This window comes from Rousettus aegyptiacus, unplaced genomic scaffold (assembly GCF_014176215.1).
Source record: "Rousettus aegyptiacus isolate mRouAeg1 unplaced genomic scaffold, mRouAeg1.p scaffold_m13_p_12, whole genome shotgun sequence".
Taxonomy (NCBI): Eukaryota; Metazoa; Chordata; class Mammalia; order Chiroptera; family Pteropodidae; genus Rousettus; species Rousettus aegyptiacus.
Window position 1 is genome coordinate 55,730,896 of NW_023416287.1, and position 18,685 is coordinate 55,749,580.

At 31.3% G+C, this 18,685-nt stretch overlaps 1 protein-coding gene across 2 annotated transcripts in view; it reads right to left on the minus strand.

Moving 5' to 3' along the window:
• The window catches only part of ROCK1 (Rho associated coiled-coil containing protein kinase 1), a 130,537-nt gene that overhangs the window by 50,447 nt on the left and 61,405 nt on the right, over positions 1-18,685 (minus strand). The window contains exons 6-13 of one of the 2 annotated variants that reach the window (XM_016164545.2): positions 18,309-18,393; positions 16,932-17,076; positions 16,626-16,764; positions 14,586-14,677; positions 9,213-9,372; positions 6,618-6,678; positions 3,230-3,318; positions 1,477-1,525 (exon numbers count right to left, since the gene is read on the minus strand). In XM_016164545.2, coding sequence (XP_016020031.1) covers positions 1,477-1,525; positions 3,230-3,318; positions 6,618-6,678; positions 9,213-9,372; positions 14,586-14,677; positions 16,626-16,764; positions 16,932-17,076; positions 18,309-18,393 — 820 coding nt within the window. The remainder of the gene's footprint in view (positions 1-1,476; positions 1,526-3,229; positions 3,319-6,617; positions 6,679-9,212; positions 9,373-14,585; positions 14,678-16,625; positions 16,765-16,931; positions 17,077-18,308; positions 18,394-18,685) is intronic. The other variant, XM_036229894.1, reaches the window with a different exon arrangement.

The window sequence follows — 18,685 nt, forward strand, 5'->3', positions numbered from 1 at the left end:
CACACTTGTTACTCCGTACCCATCTTGATTATCAGACCGACTGTCACGGTAGTATCACAGTGGTATTATTGTGTCCAAGTAACCCTATTTTACTTAACAATGGCCCAAAGTGCAAGAGTAGTGATGCTGGCAATTGGAAGATGCCAAAGGAAGCTGTAAAATGCTTCCTTTAAGTGAAAAGGTATGTAGATAAAGGACAAAACATAGTATACATAGGGTTCAATACTATCTTTGGTTTCTGGCATCCATTGGGAGTCTTGGAACGCATCCCCTGCAGATAAAAAGGGACTTTTGTATTCTAATGTTATAATTAAGATATCCCTTTCTATCCTGAATTTGGAAAGCTGAATAACTTGAATCTAGCACACTTGAACTCTGTGTCTTAGAAGTGAATTAAAAAGTAGAGGATATGCAAAATTATTTCTTAAGTACTCAAATAAATAGTGCTAGGCTAAGTGCACAATGACCAATGGTAAGTTGGTAAAATATTATCTGAATCTTCTCAGATGACTACATGTATATTCAACGCTACAAATGAGGGGGGAAAAAAACACCACTGACAGATACTAACTATTCCTTAAGAGAAGAGAAACTTATGACAGCATAAAAACCATCAAAAAGATTAAATCTAAAAAGGACCAAGGAAGTAATCAATGAGAGGAAGACTATAGAGAGTATATTTCTGTTGAGGGACTCTTCATACAGTCAGTAGAAAAACATTTACAAGTCAACCAAAAGGAATGAAAATGTATTACATATCTGCAAACAAACATCTGTATAATGAAATGTTTATGCTGTGTTTTCCTGATAAAAACTTCTTGCTAGGTGACCATGGAAAACATGAATAATTTAAAAATCAATATATTTGCCATTTGGTCACATGAAATTATGTTAATGTAAGTCTTTTTTAAGTATTCTTTCCTCTTTCTTGTCTTTTTCTACTATAGCTGCAGATTCAATTTTTGATCTCTTGATTCTCTTGCTCCTTTTTCATCTTTCAACCATCTGAAATGAAATTTTTGTACTAAAATTTTAAAATGGTTTTAGAATAAAACTATATAAAAGAAACTAAAAGAAATTAAAGTATAATCTAACCTGTCCAACTTGAATCTGCAGCTCCACTGTATTACAACAATATAAAGTTTAAATGTAATTTTCTCAGAAAACAAAATAATACAAAAGAAAAGGAAAACAAAAAAAACTGCACTTCTGATTAGACAACAAAAAGTACCTCTTCATGACTAATGGACATGGACTATATAGACCAGTGGTTACCAGAGAAAGAGGAGAGGTAGATGGGGCAAAAGGGGCTAAATATGTGGTGACAGGAAGAAATCTAACTATGGGAGGTAAATACACAGTGTAAATATATATATATTTACTGTTAAAGTGAACAGCTAAAACTTATTGGACTTCATTAACCAATGTCACCATAAAAAAATAATTTTTAACAATCAGCAAATTAAAAAAAAGTACCTCTTCGTCCAATTCTTTCATTATCTTGTCTAGTTTTATGTTTGAAGTTCTGTAAAAACAAAAGCAATATAGATTAGAAATATGTTTATTTTTTATTGACAGGGATGGAATCCCCTATTTCTTACTTTTACATTTAACTAAGATTTCTTCTTTTGTGCTGTGGATCTTTTTGTCAGTGTGGTGAAGCCTATGGCTTCTTTTCAGAATATTTTTAGAAGCATAAAATAAATACATAAAATACATAGAATTAAAAGAAGCCAAAATTATATTAAAATGTAGTCATAAACTTAAAAAGTATGATTTAGTATTATGCGTGCTTCTTTGTTAATACAGTAAATCACAAGATCTTGTGGCAGTAATTTCAAAGTAGTGGTGAGCATAAATGATATTTAGAGACAACTAACAACTATGAAAAAATACTTATAATTTCTATTATTAAAAAATTCACAGCTACTACAAATAACTGGATTACAGCCTATGTTCATAATTAAAGGAAATGCTGAATTTCACTTTTAAGTTAGAGAAAATATTAATTTTTTGCTCATCCAAGTTTAAAGACTTCAATTTCCAAATGGCAAAACTTAGCCATTTAACCTTTAATACAAAATGAAGTAAATGAAGAGAAAGGTGGCATATATAAATCAATAAATACACTCACTTGCAACTTGGGTAAAAATAAACAAAGTCCTCCAAGATCTAGACTCTGTTGACCTTCCCAGACTCTTCTTAGGCTTCTCCCACGTCTCCCCACATTTTTATATGATTTTTGGCCACTTCAGCCATTCTTACTTTTTCCTCAAATTGATCCTCACCACCACCACTACCACTGGTTTATCATTTGCCTTCTAATTTTGATTGTAATATTTCTGGGATGTAGGAACTTCTCCACATTTATACAATAATATCTATCCATTTCCTCTCCTTATTTCCATATTTTATACTCAGAAATTTCTTCCAAGTCCTGGCATCAATTATTTGCTTATATTCAAGTGCTTCTATAAAAAATGTCTATATTATACACTTAACTATTTAATCTATTAGAAATGGTGTGCAGTGAGAATTTTACTTGTTTCCTCTCACTCCCAATCACAAAATTGCCAGTTTTCCCTATTCCATTTGTTGTATACTTAATCTCAAGTATTACCTCCGTATTTCATTTATTCAATACTATCCACTAAAAATATAAATAATTATTAAAAGTTATTGTTTGTAATTAATAAGTAACTCACCATTATGCTAGGTTATTTAAAATAATCTTTCTATATTTTCGTAAATATACAGACTTACTAAATTTAGACTATAGGAAAAAGTTCTTCTGATTTAGTGCTCTAAAGAATCACAAAGAAAATAAGAATGTCTGTATCAGAAGTTTAGTGAATTTTAATCTTCAACAACATTTACATTTTAGAAAGCATCTTATTTAATGTAAATTACTTTGCTCTTTTAGCTAGCTAATTAAAATGAGAGAGAAAAGCAATAAATCAGGTATTAAGTGAATCGACACAGTTTTTTAATAAAGACTATAGGGAGCAAATGTACTTTAAATATTCTGAGGAAAATATATCTAAAATTAATGCCAACATAAATATTACTGTCTAATTCTAGCCAAGATCTTCTTCATTGACAGTGTATCAGTGGCAATGTTTATACTCCCACCTTACTTATGTCTACTTATTAGTGTTTACAGAGTGAAAGCTTTAAAATAAGCTTTGCTATACACTTTTAAGATAAAAAACATATAAAGCATTCTCACCTGCACTTCTGCTCCATTTCATCTTTTAATTGCATTTCATTATGCAGCTGTTCTTCCAGCTTATAAATTGTTTTTTGCAAACTTTCCTGCTTTAATTGAAAACAAAACACAACTCATTCTACTAAGAATACTCATAGAGAATTTTAAAATAGCAAATTTAAGTTACCATTTTACATCTGTTTAGGAGGGAATTATTTGGTTCGATCTTCCCCTTTTTCTATCTAAAATTTTTATTTTTAATTTAACAAGAATTTTTTCCAGCATCTACACATATATCAGGCGCTGTGGTAGGCATCAGTAATACAAATTAAAAAGATTTGGTTCCTGTTCTCATGAAGCTAATAGTTAAATAGTGGGGCATAGAAAATGAGAGGGTGAAAAGAACCTACAATAACCCAAAGACATATACACAAATATTGTAATAAAATGTCCTAAGTGATAATAAAATTGTATACAAGATGTTATGGAGGAAAGAAGAGGCCAATATAATTCCTCCAAGATGGTGTATAATATTTGAGATGAGATCTACAAGATGAGAAATATTTACCGAAGAAGGTTGTATAAGGAAGGCATTTTAGCCTTCCAAAAATAGAGAGGCAGAAGAAAATATATTTGGGAAATGGAAAGAAATTAAGTGTAGGCAGAGCATATAACAGGGAGAATGAGTTACACAAAATCTAAAAAGGTGAATGGGACTATCACCCTTGAATATAAGAACAGGAGTTGGGACCTTTGACATATAAGCATTTTAAAAAAGGAAATGACATAATACTGGCATTTTAGAAACATCAATTCAGTAATAATAAGGTGAATAGAGGGTAGAGAAATTCTCAACAAAGCAACCAGATAATGGTTACTGAGATCGTTCAGGAAAAAGAGTATATAGGTCTGATAATAGGCAGAGGTGGTAGGAATGAAGAGGAGGAAATAGATAACTATATTAATTAGAAGGCCGAATTTATAACCTAATAACTGATTAGAAATAAGAACAGGGTATCATTATAAAGGATAAGTAACACAATAAGAACTGCTGGGGAGGGGATGGAGAGAGAACTGTGAGTTTAGCTTTGGCCTAGGTAGAGGTGCCTGAAAGATGTGCAGGAAGAGAAGTCCAGTCAGAGACAGAAGAGAGATTCAACTCTGGAGCTCAGAGGAACAAGTGGGACATGCATGAAACTGCCTATAGAAAACGAACAGAGAGCTAAGGTCAGAACCACCTTGAGAAACATTTAATAATTCAAGGGGAAAGGAGGGAAGAAGAAAAGGGGATGAGGGGACAGAGAAGCAATCCTGCGAAGAGGACTGAAAATAAAATCCAAAGAGACAGGAAAAGAAAAAGAAAGAATGGGAACATGAAAGAGTTATAAAACCTTGAGGTTCCAAGGAGGGAATAGTCAGAGTCAAATGCAGCAAGAAAGAAAATATGGAATGAAAATCATTCATCGTATTTGGCAACTGCAAAGTTGTTCATTAGCATCTTGGCTATATGCTTTGAAGGAAGAGTTGACAATTAAATTAGTTGACTTTTGTACTCAGTTCTAGGTTAACAGAGATAGTAGGCATGTTGATGTTTTCTACTTCCCATGATCCTACCAAAGCAAAAGATAAAAGGTAGCAGCCACTAAAAAAAACTTATGGCAATCACCACTGAACAAGATCGGCCCCCTAAAACATGATTCCATTGAATATTTTTTGATGTCCTAATGTACCACTAATGCTACAGTGAGAGCTGGGTTACATAAACTCCTTACCTTCCCTATGTTAAAGGTGTTTAAATTTTAAAGATTTCTGAGCCCTTGTTAGCTATACAGCTTGACAAATAGCTCTACTGGAATGAGAACTTAAGAGAGAAAGATGGCCAAAACAGCTAACAGGTACTAAAAATAGTTCATTTACTTTTTTCTCACTTTCCCTTCCCATCACATGTTCTCTTACATTCAAGGGTAAATATATCAAAGGAGAAAAGAAAAATTATATCAGCTTCTAAAAATCACTGCTACCTACTCTCTTTCTCAGTTAAACTTATGTACGCTACAGAACACAAAGAATTCAAAAAATGCTGTAAGAATGGCCAGGTAATTACTTCTGATATTTATAAGGATAGTCTGGTTAAATCAAAAGGACCTTCTCAAATGTAAGCAAGTAAGACTTGAACCTCTGTCTCATGAACATGAGTGATTTTAATAAGGGGAAGGACTCAAGTCTCTAATATTTACTTTCAGTAATTTTCAGTGGACAAAAGTGCAGTTATTATCCATTTGCCCTTTTTCCCTTCTAGCCTTGAAGATCCACTCTCTGCCCTTCTTTGCCTTAAAATCTAGAGACTATCTTACCTGAGTTCCACTGCCCTATAATCAAGGTTGTTTTCAGCTTACGAACACTAGCAAGATATCAGCGGTGGGAGAAATGAAACACTCTTCACTCTCCCCACACTCTTGTTGCATTACAGTGTTCTATGTTCTATGCCCCTCCTTTTATGATTCTAGACTTCCTTTGATAAGATTTCTCTCTCCTTGTCTCTTTAGACTAGAGGCGGTGGCTTCCCATTGTTGTTAATCTGTGGGTGCTTTAACACCCATTATTTATTGCTCCCTTTGACCCTGATCATACCACTGCTAATAGTCCCTTCATTAAATTCTCTTCATTTAATGAATAAGTGAAATATGGCATAAAAATACAATAGAATATATTTAGCCTTAAAAAGGAAGAAAATTTTGACACATGCTACAACATCAATGAACCTTGAGGACATTATGCTAAGTGAAATAAACCAATCATAAAAGTCAAATGCTGTATGATTCCACTTATACAAGGTACCTAAAACAGTCAAATTCATAGAGAGAAAGCAAAACAATGGTTACTAGGTGCTGGGTAGAGAGTGCAATGGGGACTTTAATGAGTACAAAGTTTTAGTCTGGAATGAAGAAAAGGTTCTGGAGACAGATGGTGGTGATGGTTGCACAACAACATGAAGGTGCTTAATGCCACCGAACTGTACACTTAAAAATGGTTAAAGGCATAAATGTTGTGTTTTTTAATCACACACAAAACTCTCTTCATTTAAATCTTTTGAAAGTGCCATCTGTTTTCATGTTAAGACTCTTACTGATACATTGATTTATCATAAATTCCTAATTTCAAGGATCAGAAAAACCACCACTGCCTATCTGTATAGTAATTTACAATTTACTAACTGCCTCTACATATACTATCTCATTTGATATGTAGGCAAAAAATCAACTGGAGAGAATATGGTAGGTGAAAAGTGTTATACAAATTTAAGTTCACTAATTACGCATTCAGAAGCAACGCATGCTTATTTAATATCACGCACAGAAAATATATTATCCACAAGACAACTTTTAAAAAACAGTAAGAAAATGCTTACCAAGCTTTTATCTGCATTGGAGCTAGTTCTGTTATCATTAGGATTTGCTGAAGATAAGTATCTGGGGAGAAAAAAGATTTTAAGAGTAAACAAAACAAAAAACTCTTTAATATCCAATAACAACCAATAACAAATACTATATGTTTATTTTCGGTTCAGTACGATAGTTGCTCTGCTTTTTAAAAACAGTACAGGTAAAGAGATACTACTGCTGCTGCCACTGCCCCTACTAACTTCCCCCATTATGCTCCAGCTACTGCTATTAATACTTCTACTATCACCACCGCTACAGTCACTGCCTCAGCTAACCAACAGAGCTCTCTCAAAAAAATAACACATAGCTACAGTATACTTTATAGCTATTATGGGACATAGATGTTAATGTACTAGATATCAATTAATAGAGGATAATCAAGAGTCCTTTAACTACCATTAAACATATATAACAATGCTCTATAAGTAACAGGAAAATATGTCACTTCCATGTTTCCTTGGAAAATTATTCAGATCAACTAGATAATCAAAAAATCAGGAGATGACAACAAGGGACTACATAGCAGATTTGTAGAAAAGAAGTCCCATGTAATAAATGACAAATTCTAGATGAAGTACAATTTAATTCCATTATTAAGTAGTTCAGAAATTCAGTGTGAGATTCTGCATTATGTAAATAAAAGTATATAGTAATGCCAGAAGAATCTAAATTAGATCACACTACTTGATCTCTAATATATCTTCGCAGCACCGGAAATGTAAGAACACTACCTGTACACATTCATTCATTCTTCTACTTGTTTTATTTTTTCTTTCAAGGTTCTTTTGCATGTTATATTATTGCTTTTATATAGAATCCGTTCATTTAGGAAACTTTATGACAGAGATGTTAGATTATTAGGAATTTAGCTAAAAGTTTAAGGCTCTTTTAAAAATCATTTTTAGTTCAGCTATACTTTAGCAATAAAGATCTCTGCCCTTGGTAACTGAAAGGATTTCATTAGTAAGAATTTCAGAAGTTTTCTATTTTACGCCAGTAATTTAAAACTATACTTACATATTACAGTAAGGCTAATTAATATTTTGCTGATTTTTTCTTTATTAAGCACAACCATACTTTCAACCATTCACATAATAAGCAATTACTAAACAACACAATATTACTCAGTAAGACAGTGGTAATTAAGAATGGAGTACAATTTCTACTTTTAAGAAACGAAGAAGTTAGTTTGGGATATACAACATATGCATACAAGGAAAAACCAGACAACATAATCAAGTGTATGACAACATAGTACGAATAATATACATGTTTATCTAATTCAAAATTATCTTTATATAGATAAACCTAAATAAAGCAATTAACATCTTGAGTGTTTCAGAAACCAAGACAGAATAATTAATAAAAATACACAAAAAAGAGGATGCTTCAGCAAAAACCACTTTGAGGCTTCACTGTATATGTATTTTAATATAAAATAGCTGCAGTATTATATTCATGAAGTGTTAGGGTGGAAATTATTAAAACATTGGACTTTTTTAAGGGTCAAAACTCAAGTGCTACCTACCTGGTTGGTGATGTAACAAAAAGTATTCAGTACTGTCTTAGATTTGGGTTACTAGAAAATTTTTCATAAGCCAGGACTAAACTGCCTTCTTTTTTTCTAAAGTTGACCTGAATCAGCTCTTATAAAAAACTTTTGATTCAAATGGTGATGGTATAGCACTTTGTTCATATTTCTATAGTGTGGCACTTACCAACCTATACTGATTTACAATTTATCTATTTCCTCACTAAGATATGAGCATCTCAAAAGAAGGTACTATATCTTATTCATCCTCTCCCAGTATCTTGGTGCTTAGTATATGCTTGACAGTAAAGAGTAAGTTGGTAAACATGTCTGTTGAATGAATAAATGCTCAGCAAAGGGAAATAATGTTAAATGTTTAACTTATATGTCAAGTCCAACTGAAAAAACTAAAGCTAACATTAGCTCATACTAATAAGTTAACATTAATTCAGTGCTTACTCCATGCAAAGCATTGTTCTAAGTGCTTTGATTTACTTAATTACTGTGTTTTGATTTCCTTAATTCTTACAACAATCCTATGAGACAAATATTATCATCCCTATTTTTGAGGAAATGGAGGTATAAAAGGTTTAAAGTTGTTTGCCTAAGGTCACAAGGTCTTGCATGCTATAAGACATGGTGAATTCATTCAGTGGTTTTTTGAAGCAATCGATCTTTGAAGAACTGAAACTTACGTTACCTTTGGTAACATCAATATAGTGATGAAAATGCTAGAAAATTATATGTTTCAAAATGTATTCTGGAACCAGAATCCTTTAGATAAGAAAATTAACCAAAATATCAGTATTAATAGAATCTTTTAACCTATTAATTTTTATAACTTAAGATATATAGTGTTTCATTCAGCAAACAATTTCTGAAAAGCAATATCCTAAAAAAATTTAAATATAAAGTACTAGAAATATCAATGGTATATTAAGATGTACCATTATATCTACTTTAAATATTCTTAAAACTACTACAACAAAATTAGTATCTAGCCTTAAAAATCAATATTTAGCTTACTTACCTACGATTGCTGTAATATGTAAATCCTACAAAAGGTAGTTGATTGCCAACAAAAGCTTTAGGTATGGGGAATGTTTCCTCATCTCCTTTATCTTCTTCCAAGTCATCGAAGTTACTTGTATCAATGTCACTACTTAAATCAGGAACAACTGGTGCTACAGCTAAAAATAAAATTAGAAGTTCATTTTAAATTCAATATAAAAATGAAGTGAAGCAAAGATTCTATACCACTATTAACGGTTTCTTAGATACAAATAACTTACAAACCACAAATTCCAAATGCAATGAATTCTACTATACTAATCTTTATTAGGATTATTAATCAGTTGATATTAATCTTATATAATTCTATGAAATAATTAAAATTACCTACAATTATCATCTATACCTCAAGCTTAATCTGAAAATTACAAGTCAAGTATCACTAAAGTTTTAGAATATACCATCGTATAAAATATGCAAAAACAGGATTACAGAAAAGACTTTTCAATAACGATAGCATAACAAACTGTACATGAAGTTGATTAGGTTCCAAAACAGTATTTTGTTTGTTAAGATGCTTTACAGCAAACTAGAAATCAACGTTACTTCATGGTAGTCCTGAATACAATAGATAATTTGGTACAGAATATTTTTACTTATCTAAAATCTATATGATCAGTATTCCTCCAACACAATATCTCTCTAAGATTCGGTCACAAAGAACAAGGTATTTTCAGACTAGCTACCTTCCCTGAATCAAGTGATTAAGGAATAATTCAGTGAGGTACTTATGAAAAGTCTGTTAAAAAAAAAAAAAAAAAAGGAGGAATGTGAAACATGGACGCAGAAACAAGAGTTATCAATAGGGGAGCAAAGCTCATATATACTTAATAATATAAAACCATACATGACTTCAATATTCACAATACAAAAGAAAATACCAAAAGCAACTAATACTACTACTATCTTCTTTAGAACTTGCTATAGAGACTACATCTAAAAATAAATCTTAGGAAAAAAGTCTTTTAGTTCAAAGATACAGAAGTATGATAAACATCAAAGAAATATCATTGAAATATTAAATAATTATTTTAGATATAATCATCTCATGTTTCTTTAGAGAAAAAAGATGAAGGAATCATTTTTCTATTGAATCATCTGGGTATTTCAGGTAAGAACTACCTATTGTGCATCTTAGATACAGTGAACTATTTGATGAGTTTGTGAATGAAACAACACATTTAACCCAAAGAAGCTGTAGTACTAATTAATAATGAATGAGGAAAGGCCTTTTCCACTATTCTCTTACCTTAATGGTCAAAAGAACTGCCTGACAATTCTAGTACCCTATTAATAATAACTGTCTAATTTGTACAATAAGAAAAAAAGGTGTCTTTCCTAATAATAAATTACATAAGCCAATTATGTTCTTGGCATAAATCTTACTTTAAAACACTGGGTTCTCAATTTTAAAACAACTTTTCCCACTGGGGGACATTTGGTAATGCCTCGGTACATTTTTGGTTGACATGCTGAGGGAGACGTGCTACTGGCACCTAGTGGGTAGAAACAAGGGACAGTATCCTTACACCATAAACAAAAATGGATTCAAAAGATTGGAAAGCAATGACTCCAAAATATATTTGAATACCACTGTTTAGAGAAACATTATTCACAATAGCTAAAAGGTACAAGCATTCCAAGTATCAACAAATGAATGGATAAAAAAATGGAATATATACACACAATGGAATATTATTGAGCCTTAAAATGAAATGAAATTCTGATAAATGCTCTAACATGGATGAACCTTGAAGATGAAATAAATCAAAAACATAAATATTGTATGATTGCACTTATTTAAGGTACCCAGACTAGTCAAATTCATAAGAAACAGAAAGAAGCTACTGGGAGCTAGAGTTAGAGAAAAATGTAGAATATTGTTTAATGTGTAGAGATTAAGTTTGAGATGATAAAAAAATAAGTTCTGGAGATGATGGTGGTGATGGTTGCGCAACAATGTGAAGGTGGTTAGTGCCACTGAGCTTCACACTAAAAAAATAGTTAAAATGGAAAAAATTATATTATATATACTTTACCATGATACACAGAGACAATTTTCCTTAAAGTTTTTTTTTTAAAGAGCCCGATATAATGGTGAGAAGGTCTAAACTCCTAAGCCCCTGAAACTTATTAGACCCTAAATTCTTTATCCATGAAGCCTACACTGATATCTCTCTCTCTTAGAATGTACCTCTAAAATACAGGACACTAGACTCAATCTACAGAACCTAAAATAGTATATGTGCGCTTACAGACAATGAATTTTGTTTATTTTAAACTAAATCAAGAACTTACCTCATGAGCTTATAGTTACCACTGTTAGCATCTTGTGTATTTAACATCAGCTATAGGTGGATTAAGTACCAGCAATATCTCAAATGAGGTGATAAATGGCAAAGTGGTTTGCAAGTTACTACACATTATATTCAAAATAGTATTATTAAAAATGTATTATTATACTACGGCCATGTCACCCTGAACACGTCTGATCTTGTCTGATCTTGAAAGCTAAGCACAGTCAGGCCTGGTTAGTACTTGGATGGGAGACCGCTGAGGAAGACCAGGTGCTGGAGGCTTTAAATATATATATATATATACATATATATATATATATATGTATATATATATATAAAATCATAAGTAATAAATGTTAACATTTTCTTTCCCCCAAAATTTAACTACCATCTAGTGCTGATTCCCTACATTTCTAGTCTGTGTAGAAGAGTGGAAATCTTTAAGTGGGACATGGTATTCCAGAAGATTAAAGGTTTTGGAGTCCAAAAGACTTAGATTTGGAATCCTGACATTGTCATTTGCTAACAGTGTGACCTGTAGCAAGTTACTTAGATCTTTTTATTTCTTTTGTCTTCTATTTTTAATGTCACTCCTGTCATTAAATTCTATCTCAAGTGAGTGATAAAAGTAATTTTACAATTTTAATACTTTGTGCCTCTAAATTAAGACTGAATAAGATCAGGAAGCTCATGGAAATTCTACCAAAAATCAAGCTATTTTGGACCCTGCTCCCACACCACCAAGGAAGAGATGGTAAAGATTAATTGCCATTGGAATTGGTAGATAGGTAAGTGGTAAAACTACCAAAAAACTTTATTTGCAAAAGGCAAGCAATTCTGCCAAAGAAAATTGGAGAGTCAAAAAAAAAAAAAATTAAAGAGAATTGGAACTATTATATAATTTTTAAAAACTTAGAAGGTCAGAGAGGTCAGTTCGGAATAAAAGTATTCTTGGTATTTCAGGGGTGGGAAGTGAAGAATGGGGAGGAAGAGGAAAAGAGAAGAGAATATGTTCTACAGATTTTAATTTTTCTTTCTTTTTTACAATAATTATAAAATAGGAGCTATAAGGATTAGGAGAAGCTGTCAAAATGTTTATTAGGATATTAAATCTATACTATAGTAAAACCATAGATAACAATATAGATCTTAAAATACTATAGAAATGATAATAATACTAACAAAACTACCTAATTATAGAAATTCTTTAAAGTTCTTTTCATTTAAATCAATGAAGTAATTCACTTTACCTGTTTTTTTCCCATAACTATAAACACTTATATTAAGGTGGTATAACAAAATCATAAAATGCCATCGATGTGGACTCTCCAATTCCACCAGACTATGAGCCCCACAGGGTTAAGAATATTTGTTGGCTTGATCATTGCTGTTTTCCTAGTGCCTGAAATAGAATAGGGCTCTGCATATAGTAGGATTTCAGTATTTGTTGACTAGGTTATCTCCCCTCCTAATTAATATCAGTTTTTCAATATACAAAAGGAAACATGTTCTCCCTTTTTAGAGTTATTTATTATGTGATTATTCTATAGTTATAGATGTATTGATTCACTTTTAAAAATAATTTAAAGTAATATAAAAGATACTTTGTACTTCTCTGGTCCCTTTTAAATTTTCTTCAGATTTATAAACATATTTGTATGTTTTCAGCCTTCTCAAACTTTACTAAAAGTACAACTTAAATAAAAACACAAAGTTTTTCAGTGCAACCATTCATCACTTCACTTTCTACTCATCCTTTCGTCTCGCACCAGGTTCTTATGCACCATGAAGACAACAATCATGTCACATTTACTTAGGAGGTGGAAGAAGTTCCTTATTTCCCAGTGTATAACTGTTAATAAATTCCCCCAATGTCAAGCTGCTCCTGTTGCTTCTCAAGATAGGAAACCATTTAATGTCATTCTTTGTAGCAGTATAATTTCTTAATTTCCACAAGAATTTATTTCCCCTTTCCCCATCTCAGTCAATTTTATAGCTTAGCCCAACGTACATACAGTACTCAAAGGCAATATAACTATTTCTTTTCAAATATTTAATAACTAGGATACTTCACTAATTTTGGCAAAGCTACATCATCTATTTCTTCAAAATTAACAAGATTTTTCTCCCCTGAAAGAACTATCCCTCACACTCTCAACTAGATAGGCAGTCCTTAAAACGAATATCTAATTTATAACTGTTTCTACAACCACACAGCTGAGTACATTTCCATTATTACTGTTCACTGCTATTGCTACATCAGGAAGTGAGGGGCTGGTATACATTATCCATTCTCTGATAATGAAAAGGAAAAAAATTCCTAAGGATCAACTGGGGAAAGATAAATTCTTGACCTCCCAAATCCACAAAGATGATGGGATATTTGGTGCTATTATAATTTTGATTGAGCTATGCTGAACAAGATTTTCTGTGAAATCATATAATTTTAACGTTTTTTTTTTGAAGTAGGGAAATGTTCTAAACTGACTTAAAATGAACTTGCAACTACATACTTTTATTTCTGAATTGCAAGCTGCAAGTCTGATGGAATCAAGTATACCATAATTTCCTATCTCCTTATACAAATTAATATTCTCCTAACGTTTATTAATAAAACCTTATATTTCATTTTAGATTTTAGTAAAAATAATAACTTGTATTTTCACAAGAAATATATTTTAATTTCAATATTTATTGACTCTTACTGATTGACTCTTCCACATTGCGACAATAACGTATAAAACAAAGAGCAATTTAACTTAAGAGCAAATATCAAATTATGACTCCTGAGCCCAACTCCATTACACACACATAATTGGTACTTTGAGTGGGTTGTAAGAGAAGCAGCAGTACAATTTTCCCATTATTATCAAATATTACCTCTTTAACTAGGTTAAAACAATAACTATATTGAATCTATATACTTTAAATTTTCATCAGAAATACACATATATATTAGCAAGGCAATTTCAACAGACTATTTACCAAAACTACTTGGCAAATATTCACTGTAAATGCAAGAAAAAATAACTTACTGTCTCGAAGTGTTTCCCAAGCCCACAGATCATTTTTGAAAAAGAGATGTCGTTTGATTTCTTCTACACCATTTCGCCCTAATCTCACCTCCCTAAACAGAGAGGGAAAAAGAAAAGTTCTTAATCATTTAAGATATTATGATAACCTGTCCAGGTTTATTTGTAGGCTTAATGCTAAATCTGTGCAGGATGATAAATATAGTTCTAAGTCACACTAACATTACGTTGATTGCCAGTGTAATTTTCAGGTTAAATAAAAGTTGAAGACTGAGAACACAAAGACATTTTTAAAGAATATACAAAAAACAGATTTGTTGATACTCCATTGACTTTCAAAATCCAGATGAACCCTTCACCTTGCTTCATTAGCATAATGAGTAAAACAGTGAATTTAGTTGATATCGTTTTAAAAATAGTGGTAGCTACACATTTCTTGCCATCAACACCAGAAGCTAACAAAAACTCCGAAAGGCATTTTAAATTAAAAAAAATTTTTATATATAGTCTATTAAATATTTCTGACCAATTAAATTTGAGAGCTTTAATGGGACAAGTTACTAATTCCTGACCTTCACAGTGAACAGAGATAGTGTTTAAAAAACTTGCCTTCATCAAATTTCAAAAGAACTCAGCAACTTTTGTTCTCTAGTAGAGTACTTATAAACAACAAGAATACCCTGAATTCCAAATTTTTTTTCATTAGTTAAAAGATAAATTGCATTAAATATATTATACTTTTTAAAGCAGCTTTTACTGATTCTCCAAGACTGGACTGGGGAATCTCTCCATGACTCCACGGCACAGGCTACTTAACTCAGAGTACCTCTTCCTCTGTATGATAAGTATCTCATATGCTTAACCATTTACCCTAAAGGACTATGAGGTAGTAGAGAACAGAGCTGTGTATCTTGTTCATTTCTATATCCCTAGCACTTTACACATGGCACGTGTTTTAAAATGTAAAAATTTGAAAAACTATAAATTTCGGGTTCTTAGGGACATACTAAAGGAGGATAAGTTCATTTTAATTAAAATAAATCTGAAACTAAAACATATTTAAAAGTTCTAGGTGTCCCTACTATTTGAATTAACGACATACAACTATAATGTTAAATGTAATTTTAGTAAGTCATTTGGTCCATGTTTAAATTTAAAAATTAAACCACAAGGGTATACGTAACAGGCTATTTTTGTTTCTGAAACACATACATGCATATACATTTATAAAATGCTTCTTAAATCTAGAAGACTTCATACCAATGACTACCTCTAAAAGAAAGGAACTATGAAATTTTTCTTTACAGTTTTGTACCACTTACTTAATTTCAATAAGCATATGCTATATATAATTAAATCCTTTCCCCAATTCTATTGAGGTATAATTGACAACATTTTAAGATAGTTAAAGCATACAACATGATGATCTAATATACGTACACATTACGAAAGAATTCTCCCTTTGAATTAATTAACATAGCATATTAATTAATCACCTTGCATATTTACCTTTTTATTGGGGGGGGGGGAGAACATTTAAGTTCTACTCACTTAGCAAATTTCAATTATACAATACAGTGTTATTTTAAAATGGCATCAACTGGAAATGCATCACTTTTCTATCAGTAGAAAAAAAATGTTCTCAATTATGTTCTCAATTAATATACACCACTGATTATAAGATGCACTCTATTTTTAGAAATGTTAACATGTTTTAAAAAATCTCAGACTCAATAAAATATACCATCATTTTCACACTTAACAAAATTAAAAAGTTAACAATAAATAAAAAGTCATTTGGTCTAGCCATCAGAAGAGAATATATTATATCCCAATTTCCTAGGTAAGGCAAGTGAGTAGAGATCCTGAAAAGGTATCCAGAAAATCGTAAAATTACATTAGGTCTCACTGTCATGAATGATTTTTGAATGGTAACATTTTTATTCCAATAGTTCAAACACAGTAGATAGACTTTAAAAAGTGAGCAGGAAAATGAGAGTTTTCTTCGAAAAATAACAGTAAACTCATGTTACGATTATTTACCTGTCGGTAAGAAAGGCACAAATAAGATTTTTGGCTTCTTTTGATATGTCATTATCATCAGGGAAGGTAAGTGAATTCTTATGGTTCATAATCTTACTATAAGTTCCAACCAGAGAATCTGCATAAAAAGGTGTATCACCTGAAAAATTGATAGGGAAGACAAAAGCAAAATAAGATAAATTTAAAAAATCAGTTTCAAAGGCAGAGTCAAGGTTATGTGTTTAAAGATTACTAAATATACATAAACTTAAATCATAGTTGGGATGAGCAACTATTTTAGAGGTACACAAATCCTCCTTTACTCACCTACAAGCATTTCATATAAAAATACCCCAACTGACCACCAGTCACATTCTCGTCCATAATAACCATCACCACCTTGAGATTTTAATACTTCGGGGGAAATATAATCAGGTGTTCCAACTGCTGTATCACATCGTACCATACCTTCCTACAAAGAGTGGCAGGTCAAATTTTGATTAGTATATAAAGTCTCAATTATTTAAAATAACTTATTTATTTAATATAATCTGTAGAACTCTAAATCTCTGGGCTATAAAATGTCAAAATAAAATGCAAACTTGACAAAAATAGCTTAATCACAGATACATATTATATACACAGTGTAATCATAATATGTGTATGTATACATCAGTGATTTTTATTTTGTAATTATACTCACTAGAAAGACACACTGCCAACATTTATTATTCCCCCAGGTGTGCCAATATAATGATCTCATCTTAAACACAGAAAGTATATAAACCAACGCAAATATATTGAGGGGCTAAGAGGATGAATCGTTTAATAACATTGATACGTAAATGATGATTTAATTATTCTTACTAAAATAAATGTTCAATTTAACAATGTTTGAAACTGTGAAGAAAATATACAAGAACTGACTGTAAAAATATAAAATAGGGAAGCATGGGGATGGAAAAAAGAGCATTATAGTGTTAAGCACACTGAATACCTATCTAATATGCATTTAAACTATCTCTAAACCTCCCCCAAAAAGAAACAAACCCCAAAACTGCACATATCTGTTTCTTATTTTAGCTAGTATTAATGCAACAGAATTATAATTAAATGTTCACATGCAAGTTCTCATAGAGAGTTTCTTTTTAAAATAATTTTCCTTTTAAAATAATAAATACAACTTCCTGGCTATTGTTCTGTGATTAAGTCCCAAAGAATATAAACTGTTTCAACTGAAAATAAAGCAGCTGTAATTATTACTTCAGCTATTTATGTAATTACTTATTATATAAACAGTGATAATGCGTATATTTTAAGATTGACTCTCAAAATAAGTCTTAAGATCTTTTACATGTTTTAGATCTTAAACACTAAAAAATACATTACCGAAATCCAGTATTTATGCAAGACTAATTTTAACACTGGCATTAATATTTAGTGACTAATTCCATTTCCAATTACCAGTAGTGTATATTACAAAGTTATTATAAAGGATTTAATAAATTAAGCAATCTATATTTACCCTCAACAGAGAAGAAAAAAATAAATCAAAAGTTACTAATATAACATTGAAACCATGGCAATGAGACAGGTCACATCAATTCTGTACAAGTCCAGCTATGGTTAATAAATTCTTGTAACATTTTCTAAAAACACCCATTTCAAACTAGTAAAAACTAAATTAAAATCCAATTATTTAACCTTATTCATCTTCATACAAGTACCAAAATCTGCTAACTTCAAATGTCCAGATTTATCCAGCAGCATGTTATCAGGCTTCACATCTCTAAAGGGAGAAAGAAAACAGTAGAGCACTTCTGAAACAGATCAGGCACTGAAAAAATCATATGAAGCAGTTAGTTTAGGCCATGTATCCTTACTCAATGTAGATAAGGGTACTTTTGATTTGTATGTGCTCTCTATCCACATTTATAAACTGAACTTCAGAACTATATGTAATGCCTCAGGAGAAGACATATAACATTCCCTTTTCTTTTAAGCAGAGTTGGATTTTTCCAGGGGGAAAATCAAATCATTTGAGAGAGAATAACCATAAAAATATAATAGATTCTAAAAAG